Source organism: Oryctolagus cuniculus, chromosome 7 (genome assembly GCF_964237555.1).
Source record: "Oryctolagus cuniculus chromosome 7, mOryCun1.1, whole genome shotgun sequence".
NCBI classification, from domain to species: Eukaryota; Metazoa; Chordata; class Mammalia; order Lagomorpha; family Leporidae; genus Oryctolagus; species Oryctolagus cuniculus.
Window position 1 is genome coordinate 155,366,234 of NC_091438.1, and position 14,956 is coordinate 155,381,189.

General features: G+C 57.5%; 1 protein-coding gene across 3 annotated transcripts in view; it reads right to left on the reverse strand.

Moving 5' to 3' along the window:
* Window positions 1-14,755, reverse strand: part of KAZN (kazrin, periplakin interacting protein) — a 1,000,963-nt gene extending 986,208 nt beyond the window's left edge. The window contains exon 1 of one of the 3 annotated variants that reach the window (XR_007914879.2): window positions 13,859-14,716. Coding sequence is in view for 2 of the 3 variants with exons in the window: in XM_051834341.2 (XP_051690301.1) it covers window positions 13,859-13,949 (91 nt within the window). In the remaining variant the exon portion in view is untranslated. Of the gene's footprint in view, window positions 1-13,858 lie in introns of all 3 variants that reach the window. The other 2 variants (XM_051834341.2, XM_051834344.2) reach the window with 2 other exon arrangements.
* Window positions 14,756-14,956: the final 201 nt, after the last annotated feature.

Consider the following 14,956-nt stretch of genomic DNA (forward strand, 5'->3'; position numbering starts at 1 on the left):
CAGACTTCCCGAAGCCAGGCTAGGACCCAGGGGCTGGGGCTGCCTCTGGCCTCCCTCCCGCGTCCCCGTCCCTGCCACCTGCCCTACCCACGGTCACAGTCTTCCGCTCAGACAAATCTCCAGATAAAGCTGCCAGAAGCATTCCCTCCGCTCATAAAGGTTTCAGGAGTCCCACCACACTTCCACACCAGGCTTTAATCCTAAGAAAGACACCTCCCAAACAAGCCCAAGCACTGAATATTGATTGTGGGTCTCTGAAGAAGATGTGGAGGGAGGAACAGATGGGCAGGCAAGCAGGGTGCCAAAAAAAAAGACCGAAACAGGAAGATCCCAGCCATCCCCTGCACTCCCAAACCTCTCCAGGACACAAGTTCTCCTCCCCACCACCGAGGACTGACATGACACAGAAGGAGCTGGGCTGATCCAAAGCCAAGAACCAGGAGCTTCTTCCGGGTCTCCCACATGGGTGCAGGGGCCCAAGCACTTAAGCCATCTTCCACTGCTTTCCCAGGCACGTTAGCAGGCAGCTGTATCGGAAGTGGAGAAGCCAGGACGCAAACAGGTGCCCACATGGGACGCAGATGTTGCAGGCGGTGGCTTTATCTGCTACACCACAATCACTGGTCCCTTATACCATTATTATTTATCAGGCATCCTAGGATACATGCAGACCCAACAGCAGAGTCATTACCCCTTTCTGGAATCACGAAATCACCCCTGATATTGCCTGGACCCTAAGTCTGTGCAATCATCCTCATCCGCTTCACAAAGTCTGTGGGAACACCGCGTTGAAAGGTAAGTTTTGGCCGGCGCCGCAGCTCACTAGGCTAATCCTCTGCCTTGCGGCGCCGGCACACCGGGTTCTAGTCTGGTTGGGGTGCCAGATTCTGTCCTGGTTGCCCCTCTTCCTGTCCAGCTCTCTGCTGTGGCCAGGGAGTGCAGTGGAGGATGGCCCAAGTGCTTGGGCCCTGCACCCCATGGGAGACCAGGAAAAGCACCTGGCTCCTGGCTCCTGCTATCGGATCAGCGCGGTGTGCCGGCCGCGGCGGCCATTGGAGGGTGAACCAACGGCAAAGGAAGACCTTTCTCTCTGTCTCTCTCTCTCACTGTCCACTCTGCCTGTCAAAAAAAAAAAAAAAAGAAAAAAAGAAAGAAAGAAAGAAAGAAAGAAAGAAAGAAAGAAAGAAAGAAAGAAAGAAAGAAAGAAAGAAAGAAAAGTTTTAAGGTGCGAAGAATTTGGAACCGCATAGCTTTTTCATAATATGCATTTCCATGTCCTTTCTGAAGTTCAATCTTATTTTACGCTGTGACACACTCATCTTTCCTGCCTAAACTCCACTCAAACAGCCACCTCCTCTTCTGTGGAGTCATCTCGTAGGGATAAGAAAGCAGCTCCGTCCTGGTCCCGAACCAGGGACCTTGCATGTCCTCGTGCCCTAAGAGGAAACGGGAGAACAGCAGTGGGCAGGCTTTGCCCGCTTTGCCAAAGGCACGCGGGGGTTGGTGTGTACTTTGTCCTTGGTCTGCAAAAAGACAGGTGCGGTGACCGGCATCTGCCACAGCTCCGGGTCCCGCCGTTTGGGGTGAGCTCGGGTCCTGAAATCAGCTCCCTGCACATTGACCCACTGCCCCTCTTGAGAACGCTGTGCCCCTACAAAGTGAAGCAGCTCCCCGCCCCCCAGTTCACTCGTCTGCCAAGGGACAAGTTGACAGCACAGAGGTCTCCTTGTGCTACATCTGGGCTCCCGAAACAGCAATGCCCCACCCAGAAGAGCCAGGCGGGCCCTGCCGGCTGCCCTCTGCCTCGGCCCAGCTCTGAGGTTCTATTCCCAAATGTCAGGGGCCACAAAGGACCTTGTGTTTCCTTCCAGGCCAGCCAGGGCAGTAGCACCTGACAAACCGGGTTTTTCTCGGACATTCTGTCCTTTGGGGGGTGGAGGTGGGGGTGGGGGTGGGGGTGGGACAAGGCTATGTTATCCGGAGCTTCCTTGGCCTAAGAACCTCCAAGGCCAAAGACACCAGCTTCGGCCTCCAGCTGAGCGGGCTCTGTGCAGGGAAGCAAGCGAGTCTCAAAGTCCCCTTCCTACGACCTTTCCCGCCCCCTCAGAGGAAGGTGGGGGGCCTTTTGTGCTGGAGCAGGTGACAGACTTTCTGGGCCACGAGGCCACACGTGCACAGCCAGGCCCGCTTCTCTGGCTCCAGGCTCCCTGAGGGCGCTAAGGAGAAACCGGGCCTTCAGGTATAAAGGAAAGTCCAGGAATATTCTATTTCAAGCAGAAAAACTGATCAGCCGCTACCATGTGGCTAGAGCCGTCTTTGAATTATTAACGGTGTGCAGGCCGGGGAGATGGCAAGCTCTCTCTGCCCGCCCGGCTGTGCCCGGTGCTTCCTGCAGCTACCGATGCACATTATACGCTGCGTGCTGGTGCTGTGTTCTCCGGGCTCCAATTACTCCAGAGAGAACCAGCTCCAGGGGGGACAAGCAGGCTCCCTAGCTCTCTGTGGACCACACAAGCATCTAACCTCAGCAGGCACAGGCACTAGGATCCTCGTGCCAGTCCAAATTCATGATGTATTAGGAAAGTTCTCCTAAGGGCCAGTGCTGTGGTGCAGTGGGTAAAAACACCGCCTGCAGTGCAGCATCCCATATGGGTACCAGTTCGAGTGCTGGCTGCTCCACCTCCCATCCAGCTCTCTGCTGTGGCCTGGGAAAGCAGCAGAAGATGGCCCAAGTGCTTGGGCCCCTGCACCCGCATGGAAGACCCAGAAGAAGCTCCTGGCCCTGGCTCCAGATCAGCCCAGTCTGGCCACTGTGGCCATTTGGAGAGTGAACCAGTGGATGGAACACCTCTCTCTCTCTGCCTTTGTAACTCTGCCTGTCAAATAATGAATAAATCGGAAGGAAGGGAGGGAGGGAGGGAGGGAGGGAGGGAGGGAGGGAGGGAGTTCTCCCAACACCACCCAGAAGCTTCTCTTTAGGACGCTCTGTTTTCTTTTGGAGGCTGTGGTCTTGTCAGAAGGCTGCTAGACTAACTTCCCCAAACATTCTGAAACTGGGTAAGGACAGCCTGAGTTTGGTTTGCTTGTGCAAAGTTTGTTGGACCAGGACGTAAAGACCAACAGCTCTGGGTCTGGCTACCTCTCGAGTCTCCTCCTGGATAAGAGTTGGGTCCTGAGGATGGCAGGGACCAGACAGTGCCAGATGACATCATTCCAAGACCCTCCCCGAACACAGCGCACATGTGATACACACCTCTGCACAGGCCTCACCCAAGCCCTCCCGCTGCTTCTGCAAGAAGACAAGAGCGAGAGGAGAGAGATTACTTTTAAAACAATACTTGGAATATGGGGCTGACGCTGTGGCATAGTGGTTAAAGCTGCTGCCTACAGCACCAGCATCCTGTATGGGCACCAGTTCTAGTCCTGGCTGCTCCACTTCCAATCCAGCTTCCTGCTGTGGCCTAGGAAAGCAGCAGCAGATGGCCCGAGTTCTTGGGTCCCTGCACCTGCGTCGGAGACCCGCAAGAAGCTCCTGGACCCTGGCTTCAGATCAGCCCAGCTCTGGCCGTTGTGGCCATCTGCGGAGTGAACCAGCGGATGGAAGACCTCTTTCTCTCTACCTCTCCCTCTCTGTAACTCTGCCTTTTAAATAAATAAATCTTTTTAAAAAAAAGTACTTGGAATATTTGTGAGCTACTCAAACAGAACTCATAGAGGTTTAAAAAAAAAGGCACTCCATGAAAAATGGGTGGCCAGACAGCTAGAAAGAAAATTAATGTCAGAAGATAGTGTCTAAGCCATTATCTAGCATGCAGCAGAGAGTTGACGATGGAACATGTGAGGAAGAATCCGGATGGAGACGTGCAGTGCAGGTCAGAGAGGAAAGGGAGGGACAGAACGGGAGAGAATCCACGTTCAAAAACCGCAGCAGCTGAACTTTTCCAGAACTGAGACCCAAACCCTCAGATCCGGGCGCACAGACCCCCAGTGGAGACATGGAACTGGATCCCGACCTGGACACGCTGTCGTGCAGCTCCACAGCTGCCAGGACCAAGACGCTAAAAGCAAACCCACAGGAAAGGCAGGTGGCCCACAGGAAGACGGCCCAGGACCGACAGAGCCAGCCGCAGCAGACGGGAACGCCCCCCCCCAGATGCCGGGGAGAACGGTTCCGCCCAGACACCCCCATCCCGCTGACCGCACTCAGCAGCAGCAGCCAGGATGGAACTAGACACGTCAGAGCCCGGTGGTGGCTCTCTTCTGGAGCTGGTCCCGGCACCCACCCTTCGTGATTGTCGGCTGGGACCGGCCTGCCTCCTGCGATGGGACCCTTCACACTCGCTCCAGTTTTCCCTGCGTCACAGGCAGGGCGGGGGTGCCCACTGGAGGTGAGGAGGAGCCGCCTCCTCCAGAGACACTGTTGCCTGGCACCTGCCGAGGCACCGCCGTCTCCTCTGTGCTGGCGAAGCTGTGTCCCGGCCTCAGCATCCCAGGCACCTCCCAGCTCTGCCTCCATCTCCCCACCCCCCCCCCCCACTGCTCTCTGGTGGTCCTGACGCTCCACCCAGCTGTCTGGAATGGGCTGAAGGCTGCTGAGCCCACCACTGACTCCACACAGATCTCACTCATGTTCCCCGGCAGACCTCGGGTCCATCAGGGCCCTCCAAGGGGTGGCCCATCTCAGTCTTTCCAAGGAAAGGCCAGGAGTCCTGCCCACTTCCTGGAGACCCATCCTCTCCTGTGCACCTGTTGGAGCTGTGGTCACCCAGGGACTCTGGAAATCCCTTCTTAGGGTCACTTCTCACCACAAAAATGAGACTAAGACGTCCAGCCCATGCACGTACCCAGGGGACTCTCCTGCCCAGAGCAGTGTGGAGTCACTTTAGCTGCCTCTGTGAAGTGCCCTGCCACCCCACTCCCTGAACTGAACCCCTTCTCTCCTCCCACCTCCTCCCTTGACACCTGTCCCCCACCCATCCTCTCTCCAAGAGGCCTAACCTGTCCTCACTCGACAACTGGACTGACTTCAAGGTCAGAGGGAAGATTCCCAGGTTCAGGAACCCAGAGCTACAAGTGCAGCCCAGTGCAGCCCACCTGGCTGCTGCCTGGGCTCCATTTCAGTTCCATCATCACCCTCCAATGGGAGAACCCTGGACTTGACCTTCTGTCTGGCTCCCTCCCAGCCACATCGGTGTGAGGCACTACAGATCAAAACAAAGGTGAGCAGAGGCACTAGAGAGAATAGTTAATAGAAAGGAATCAAGACAACACATTCACCTCCCAGAGAAAAGCCCAGGCTCCCGGTCTGTCTCACCGGGCTTACTCCTCACGTGCTTCGGGAGATGAGGCCTGAACTGGGCAATGGAACTGACGTCCAGATGAAAGAGTCCAACTCCAGGACGAGGGACTCATCAAGGTGTGACTGTCCCCCTAACAGGTGGGGGAGGGGTGGGACTCCCAGGACATCAGGAGCTCATTTTCTCCACAATTCAGTCATTTACAGCAAAGTGCTTATAATTATGTTATCTATATTATTGTATATTATGACTATAATTATTTTATTAATAATTATCTTATTTATTTGAAATGCAGAGAGACAAAGAGACAGATCTTCCATCTACTGGCTCAGGCCCCACATGCCCACAGCAGCCGAGACTGAACCAGGACAAGACCAGGAGAAGCTCCACCTGGGCCTCCCCCCATGAGTGGCAGGGACCCAAGTAGTAGAGTCATCAACTGCTGCACCCCAGGTGCACATCGGCAGGAATCTGGATAGAAAGCAGAGTAGCCAAGACTCAGATCCAGGGGCCAGCACTGTGGCGCAGCGGGTTAAAGCCCTGGCCTGAAGCACCGGCATCCCACATGGGTGCCAGTTCCAGTCCTGGCTGCTCTCTTCCGATCCAGCTCTCTGCTGTGGCCTGGGAAAGCAGTAGAAGATGGCCCAAGTGCTTGGGCCCCTGCACGTGCATGGAAGACCCAGAAGAAGCTCCTGGCTTCTGATCAGCGCAGCACAGGCTGTTGTGGCCATCTGGGGAATCAACCAGCAGATGGAAGACCTTTATCTCTGTTTCTACCTCTCCCTGTAACTCTTTCAAATAAATAAAATAAATCTTAAAAAAAAAAAAAAAAAAAAAAAAAAAAAGACTCAGATCCAGAAACTCCAACATAGGATGCAGGCATCCCGAGCAGCTTTGCAAACCACTGCACCACAACATCCCCCCCCCCCAAGACACACAGCCACTGCATTTCACTTGGGAAGAGGTGGGGAGCGGTCTGGTTAGAGCTTTGACCCCCGTTTCCATGTTGACCTGGGGAGGGTTGGGAGCGAGGAGAAGCTGCATCTTTGGGCTTCCTGAAAACAGCCCACATGTAGTCAGGCTGACCCACCAAGCACGTCCAAGACAGACCAAACCAAAAGGCCAAGTCTACGGCACCCACACACTGGAGAAGAAAAGTCCCTTCCTTATAGGGCGGCCAGCCTGGAGCAGGACACCCGCTAGGTACTGGATCCCAGCACTTTGTGCAGAGAGCCCTGGGGAAGCGCGATCCCTACCTCACTCCCCACATGCACCCCTTTCCTCCCCTCTCAGCAGGGCCCATCATGACCTGCCCAGTCGCGTAGGCATCCCTTTGCCCCGCAGGGCTGCTGACCACCCTGGGCTGTGGGGGGGCTCGGGCATCGAAGGCTCAGCTAAGACCTTCATTCCACGATGCGCTCACCTGCTATGTCAACCCCTCTGGGCTGACAGACCCTCGGGACAAAGACTGGTGTGCATAGGCAGGCATTCAGTCTGTGGCTAAGACAGCAGTCAGAAGTCTGTGTCCCACTCAGGAGTGCCCTGGTTCAACACCTGCCTCTGGCTCCTGACTCCAGCTTCCTGCTAACACAGACCTGGGCTGCAAGGAGGGTTCGCGTGATTGGGATCCTGCGGCCCACAGGGGAGCCTGGGATGGCGTCCCCTGTTCCCTGTTCCCAGCCCTGGCCCTGGCCCAGCTCCAGCATCGGCTCTAATCACGTGGGCATTTGGGAAATGAACCAAACAGGAGTTCGCTCACTCTCTCTCCCTCTCTCTCTGCCTCTTGAATAAATGAAGAAATCAGAGCACCATGGAACCTCAGCTCCACCTCTTTATTTGCTTCTACTCCCCATCCCCTGCCACTCATTTCCAGGTACCCACAACGAAGGGGAACTTGACAGCCGCTCAGTGAGGGGCACTGATCACAACCGTACCGCACGCCCTGCCACGGAGGTCGGCACACGCAGCGTGGCAAGGATTCGGAGACGCTGGCCCCGCAGTTGGAAGGACACATGTGTTCACATGTGCAGCAACCCAGGAATGTGCCGGGGGGACACGTGGAACACCTCACACGCGTGTAGGAACCCAGCACAAAAGCCGGGAATCTCACAGAAGATGCTGGAAGCAGCCTAGAAACTGGCCAGGAGACCTGCAGATGGGTACTGAGCGCGTCAACTCGAAACTGCAGGGATTCTCAATCTCTCACCGGGGCCGACACATCCACTCCCCGCGGGACAAGGGGGACTGCGGAGCATAAGACCCGACCACACCAGCAGCCCCCCAAGGGCCCTGGGAAGCAGCCCCAGCGCACCCGGCCTGCTGGCCTCCACATCGGATCAAATATTCACTTCTTCCAGCGACCAGCTTCTTCACCCTAAACTGCTTCCTCCAGGCTCAGACGCTCTGCCTTCTGTAAGGGTCATTCTGAGTTTTATTTATTCAGCTGCCCCCTGTTGAGGGGGACCGTGTAATTTAACAGGCAAACAAGAACACGCTGCAGCGTGAATGTGGATACTGTTTGTTACACACCAGCAAGACACACACACACACACACACACACACACTGCCTCCCCCAGGCAACCGGGGTCCAGGGAAAACCCTTGTCGCAACTTCCTTCTGTGATGGGTGGAAATTTATTTTTGTAACTCTGTTGACTCCCGCCCTAGGGAAATCAAGGCAAGAACAAATACTGAGTTTTATTTTCTTAAACTTCAATGATCTACCATAGAAAGGAAGTAGCAACTTTAGACACAGTCCCAGGGAAAGTCTAAGTTCCCAGTGTTACTAAACGTTGTCTCACTAAACAAGACACAGCAACCACACTAATAAGAAGCAGTGGCAGCAAATGCTTCTGTAAACTACATCCTGTGCCAGGCTCTGAGATAAACACCTTACACATAGCAACTCGTTGTCAGACTCAATCTACAGCCCTAAGAAAAATAAACAAAGATCCTCATTTTATAGGTGAGGAAACTATGCTCAGAGAGATTAAGGTACCTGCCCAAGGTCACACAGCTTGGAATGGCAGAAGTGGGATTTGAACCCAAGCTGCAAGAGCTCTTAATTGCATTCTACAACCACATGGCCAGGACGCTGGGGAAGCTGCTACCCACAAGCCGGGCCACCACCCACCCTGCTTGTTCCAGCGCCTGAGGACCCAGCCTGGTCCTGTTGCTTTTCCTCCAATAAAACACCATTGGCGGGAATCAGGGTCACATTGTAATCCAAGGGGGTGTCAGTGACGGTGCATCACAGCTGCAGTAGCCCAAGAAGACCACCAGAGAGTGGCCGGGCTACTCCACCTGGAGGCTGGAGTGGGAGCAGGGCAGGGGGCCAGTGGCCGGTGCCCTCCACTGGGTCCATGACACCCACCCTGGGGGCAGGCCTGCAGTTTGATCGGCCCATGGGACCACAACGCTCATTCTTCCAGCTGACGTGGGGATTCCAGGAGGATGCTCCTAAGAGAGAGAGAGTGGGCATCCCGCCATTTCGCATTTCCAGGTCCCGCCAACACAATTCTAGTCTGCCAAGGGCTCCTCCCAAGGCCGCTGGTCATCCTGCAAAAAGGCCTGGTGATCGGGTGGGCGACACATGGCAGCACCTCGCCCGTGAAAGCCGCGAGGCTGCCAGCACCGGGGAGGTTTGGAGGACCCAGGGATGACCCGGCTGACGGCTCCTGACCCCGGGAAGCTCAGTCTCACACGCAGAAATCACAACACAGCGCAACTCATCCCAAGAGACGCTGTGAGCCCGGGACGACAGGTTCCACATGCATTCAGCCAACATCTGTCGACTGTGGAAGTCAGCCAGCACCTCTGGAGTTGACTTTCTGGAGAGGTGTGCAGAAGGAAGAGGTGTGAAGCCTGGCCCAGCCACCAACTAACCAGTGAAGGGAAATCCTTCCCAGTTGGGCCTCAGTTTCTTCACCTGCAAAATGGGGTGACAGTGCTTGCCTGGCGTGACTTTGCTTGCCTTTCGAGGGGGAGACAGGAAAGCACTTAGCACCCTGACCACTCCGGAACAGCGCTCAGCGGGCGTTAGCTCTAGTGTGCACGACCATGGGCAGTATGTGGAGTGGAAACGCAGGCTGTCCCCACTGGGGAAACAGGCAGGCCAGAGGCACAGACCTGCAGGGAGCCTTCACACCACGGCCCTGCCCGGCCGGAGCCCGGGGGAGCACCCTTTCTTCTTTGCTCGTCTTCCTCTGTCGCACTCTGGCAGAAGCCCCTGATGCGCTCAGCTCACACAGACGCCACAGATGTTAGCTCGCTCCCTTCCTGGTCACAGATTTGGCAAGTGGCTCCCACATGCACACATGCAGGCCACGTATTCAGAAAGACCCCTGCATGTCCCTAACAGCAGGGCTGTAGCTGGCAGCCTTCAGAAGAAGCAAGATAATGAAGTCACAAGGCGACCAAGCCTGGCTCCGGGTACCAGCAGGACAGCTGAGACAGGCGCACGTGAGGCTTGCATACGTGTGAGTGTCCACGGGTGCAGGACATGGGACCACCCGTTAGCCAACCTTGACAGTGAGGGGTCTCACGTGGCTTCTCAGCTGCAGCCCAGGAACAGAGCAGAGCACCAGCAGTGCAGGTGCTGAAGCCGCGTCCCTTCCCTTCCCCTCCTCTCTGCCTCTCTCTCCCGAGCCGGGCCTGGACCCATGCAACCTCAGCAGACACGTGGGAGGGGCATGTGTGAATGACATGAGTGATTCTGCTCTAGCAAAGCAACCCCGCTGAAATGCTTTCTGTCCAAATGAGACAGACCGGGGATCAACTCGAGTGACCCAGGGGCAGTGTAGCAAAACCAGAGCCTGACCCAAGAGAGGAAGCGCCCCGGGGTCACCCACCCAGAAGACATCCAGGCCAAGGAATGAGTCAGAGCCCACAGCGGAGATGCAACCAAGCACCAGGTCGGAGGGGCGCCTCGCCAAACACTCGGGCAGCCTGGGAGAAGACGGAGGAGGGGCCTTTCTCTGCTCCTCTGAGGGCCATGGGACAGCAGCTCGAGTCTGGCTGCTGCACCCCTCCCTCCTGCCCCCTGCCCCCTGCCCCGGGCTGTTCCTCCCAGCACCCCTGTAAGGCATCAGAAACCACTGCAGCAACAGCAATGCCCTGCCTGGGAGGGCGGCCCCAGCCCCCACCTGCAGGGGATCAGGCCGGAAGCCTGGGGAATGCCAGCCGCCACAGGTCACGCCTGTGCGAGCCCTGCCATTTGGGGCTATGATGGGACAACAGGAAGGGGAAGAAATTGGGGCTGGGGTTGGAGATAGAACAAGATTGACTTCTTTATAGGGCTAACCATTCAAGACAGGGATTAGGACCATGGAGAATGGGGTGGGGGTGGGGGTGGGGGTGACAGCAGCCAAGCCACGGAAAGATCCAGAAGCCTGCTGTCTCCACATCCTTGAGCCACACCACACACAGGTGTGGAACCCTCTGCAGGATTTGTAGAACGCCTTCTTCAGGGACAGGCTTTGGGGTCAGGCCCAGCTGGGCCAATGACGGCTCATCACTTAGGAACTGCACCACCTGCAGGGTGGCTGTGAAGATGGGACAGCAATGACCTTGTCCAGCTCGGGGCCTGTGGATCTGGGCGCAGGTGGGGGCTCCTGATCTCACAAATGCTTCCTGAAGCAACCCCTGGCACGCATGTGCAAGGTGACGTGGGGGGCTGCAGGTGAGGGGTGAGAAAGCCCAGGTATAGAGAAGCATCAAAGGCACCGACGAGGAAGCATCAGTAGGAGCCAGACTCAGCCATGAGCCATGGACACCACCCCGAGCTATGCTGTCCACCAGTCTGTGCTCTGTCTATGGCTCTAGGGTAGGGCTCACCTGCAGGGAGCCAGGAGCTAAACATTTGCATGGGCCAAGGTCTATTTGGCATAGACCTTGCTTAGACAGGCACATCCCATATTATATGCCCGGGTTCAAGTTATGGCTCCATTCTCAATCCTGGCTTCCTGCAGACTCTGGGAGGCAGCAGGCCACAACTCAAGTAGCTGGGGCCCTGCTCCCCATGCAGGAGACCGGGACTGACTTCCTGGCCCAACCATCTGTGGCAGGCCTGTGGGAAGTGACCTAGCAGATGGGAGCTCGCTCACTCTGTCTCTCACATAAATGAATTTTTAAAATCTCTTCAGCTTTAGAGGCCATCTGGTCTTGGTCCCAACTACTCAACTTCACCACTGTAGTACAAAAGCAACCACAGACAAATGTACAGGAATGAGGGATGGCTGTGTGTCAATAAAACTTTATTTACAAAAGTAGTGGGCCACGTTCTTTCCCGGGACTGTCGTTTGCCAATCGCTGGTCAAGGGCTCTCGCGTTTATGAAGCCCACACAGTCAGCAACAGCAGAGGTGGCTCCGAATGAGACAGAACACCATCCTCATCCCTCCATGGCCCCACTGCTGCCAACCGGGTCAGAGTTTTGATCTGTCTTAACAATGGCCAAGCCAGGTGTCCCCCAGTGCTCACCCCCCTCCCACCCACCCCACATTAGGCACCCACTGCTGCACTGCCATGACCCAGCCTCTCCTGACATGAGATGTACACAGATGCAAAAGATGAACCCAATCAGCGTCAGGGACCACACACTTCGGGAGTCCAGAGCTCAGACCACGGTTTACCTTCCTGAGTGGTGTGAACGTGGTGGGTGTGCAGGCAGCCCTGCGTGTTTGCTTTGCCCATGGAAATTGGTTAATCTGCATGAATGACACAAACACATGTAAGTGAAGCACACAGGAAGGGTCACATCACGTGTCATTTCCTTAGCTGGACTCACACTGGACAAGCTGTAAGGGACTCTCCATCCCCAGAGCCAGTGGTTCCTGGCACTGTGCAGAGCACACAGTAGGTCCTCAGTGAGTATGCAGGATCACTACCTGCACTACCGGAGGGCTCCTTTGGGTGCTCGCTGGGGTACACAGGGCTCAGAGCTTGTGCCCCATCCCTTCCGCCTCCCCCGGGAGCGCGCTCTCTGGACTTCGAGGTTAATATTCCTCTGCGCGTCTTCTGGGAGCGTGCTCTCCCTGGAGACCACTGGGCATCATTCTTCCACACTGTATTGCTCTCTTGACATAAAGGATGGGTTTAAAAGAGAGAGAGAGAGAGAGTGTGTGTGTGTGTGTGTGCGTGTGCGTTTCATGGCCTGATTTAGGCCCGGGTGCTTCCAAAGGGAAGAGAATGAAGCCACAGGGGAGGCATTCTAGAAAGCCAGTCTGCCTTCACCCAGCAACCCCAGGGGAGGAGAACTGTGCCGGGAGCCCAAGCCCAGGGCCTCCGAGCTCTGCCCCTTTGCAGAATGGAACCTAAGCCTCTCCAGATAAAACACTGTGCCCAGAGTGCGAGAGGTTCGCAGGCCGCAGGTGTGGGTAGGGGAGTTCAGAGTGCCCACCTTCCATCCTAAAAGCGTCTAAGGCGCCTCTCCTCAGAGGCCTGACCACCACACAAGCTTATCCCGGCTTTGCCATAGCGGCAGCTACCATCACCACTCCACCAAGGACCAATGCAACGTGCAGAGAGGCTAAGCCACTGGCCTGAGGCCACACAGCTTGCAAGTGAAGCTGGGACCCAAACCCAGCCAAGTCCGGCTCCACAGCCATCACTCACCTTCTCCTCCAGCTGCCCCCGGGGGGGCGGACACATCCCGTCTAAGAAGCCAGCTCAGCCTGTCACCCCCAGGAGCCATGCTCCCCTGGGCTCACAGCACCGAGGGCCTGCACGGACCGTGCAGCCCCCAGGCCACGTCTCTCACTCTGCAGCCTGAGGACACCCTAGGGAAGGGGGTGGGGTCTGCAACTTCCACAGTCAGATGACCCCGGCCCAGGCCCCCAGACTCCCAAGACACTGCTCTTCTCCTCACCTCCCTGAGACGCAGAGCCAAAATGCACCACTAACACTTAACACCTGCCGGAGGAACACTCGGGCCTTTGCGACCACGATGAGCTCCAGAAAGGCCGGGAAGCAGGCACCTTACGCACATGTGGGCTCAGTCCCAGAGCCCCGAGCCACACGCCCACACCTGGCTCTGTGACCAGATGCGCATCCCAGCAAGATGGCCGGCACCACTCGGCAACTTTTCCCTTCTGTAGAGAGCATGAGCCATTCGCAAGACAAACCCACGGGTGGAGACTAATGAGGAAGCCACACCGCGAGGCAGGAGCCGGCAGGCGATGCTCGGAGCGGCCCGGGGAAGACTTCAGGGTGCCTCTGCTACTCCAGCAGCCGCCGGCAAGGCCCCAGCGTAACCCGGAAGCAGCAGGAGGCAGATGGACAGACCGGCGCCTGCCTGGACAGACGGCCACAATCGCATCATCAGACCCCTCCTGAGGCACCCTCCTCTTCCTCCAGCTCACCAGACACCAAACAGCCGGCAAAAGACAAAAGCGGGGTGAACCCCCTCTCACGGCGCCCCAGCGGTGCGCTCAGGCCCACGACAAGTTCTAGAAACTTTATTATTGCCACGTCTCTGGCTGGTCGAGCCTCGCTCCCCAAATTAAATCAAGAAAGAGACGAAGCAGGCAGGAGGAAAGGGGACAGCACGCACGACAGCTCCTACCTGCTTCCATAAGCTGGCACTGCTGACCGAAGACGTGGGAGAAGGTGACGGGGCCTGCGGCAGACCCGGACGTGGCCACTGTGGACTCCATGGCTCTGCCGCGCTCTCAGGTGCTGGCCCTATGGCAGCTGTCAGCACCTTAAAGGGTCCCAGGACAGGACTCCGGGGTTGGCTCAGGAACTGCTGGCCTGAGGCTGTGCAGTTGACGGTGCCTCTTCCTCTCCTCACTCGCGCAAACACCAGTCGGGGTAGAAATGACCGTGGCTCCAGCAGCACCGGTGGGGTGCACCGGAGAAGCCACAGTGGTTGTTTCGGCTTGTCCAGCAAGGGTGAGGGGCACTTGCTCGCAGCCCCCTCCCCACCCCGAGTCTGCCTCTCCTGGGGTCACCTGGAAGGGACAGAGTCCACAGGAGCTGTCAGCCCCCGGCTGAGGTCCAGGGCCAGCTGCGGCTCCTTTCCTGGGAGCCAGGCCGGGAGCGAGAGGCTGCCCCCGGCTCCCTCCCGGGGGAACTGGCCTCGCAGGCGCCGCCCCGCTGCTCCCAGCGCCCGCTCGCAGCTCTCTGGTTCCCGCGCCGCGGGCCTGGGTCCAGAGCGTCGGGGGCCGCGGGCTGCAGCGGGGGGCGTCCGCCCGGAGACCCTGGTTCTTCCTTCACTCCGCCGCCACGGATACCTTCGCCTTCCGGCTCCTGCCCCTTCCTCGCGGGGCCGTGGGGGCGCCCAGCGCGACGCAGTGCAGGCGCCCCCAGCCGCCGCCGCCGCCCCCAGCGCCGCGAGCCGGAGGGCCGCTACTTGGAGAGGAGATCCTGGATGCAGAGGGAAGCGCTCGCTCAGCTCAGCGCGCTCCGGGCCCGCTGTAACCTCTTCGTGCCCACAGCTCAGGAAGTGCCAGCCGCGGGAGCCCTAACCGCCTGCCAGCGGCGGCGGCAGCAGCCGCGATGGAATCCAAGCAGGCGGAGAAAAACGCCACGCATCCCCCGTGACGCGGCTGGGACCCGGAGCAGAGCCGCCGGGCGCGTCCCCGGAGCCACCCCAACCTGTGCTGTGTGCAGAAGGCTGGGGCCCCCACTCTCCGGAGAAGGCCGGTGGATAGGAGAAGCG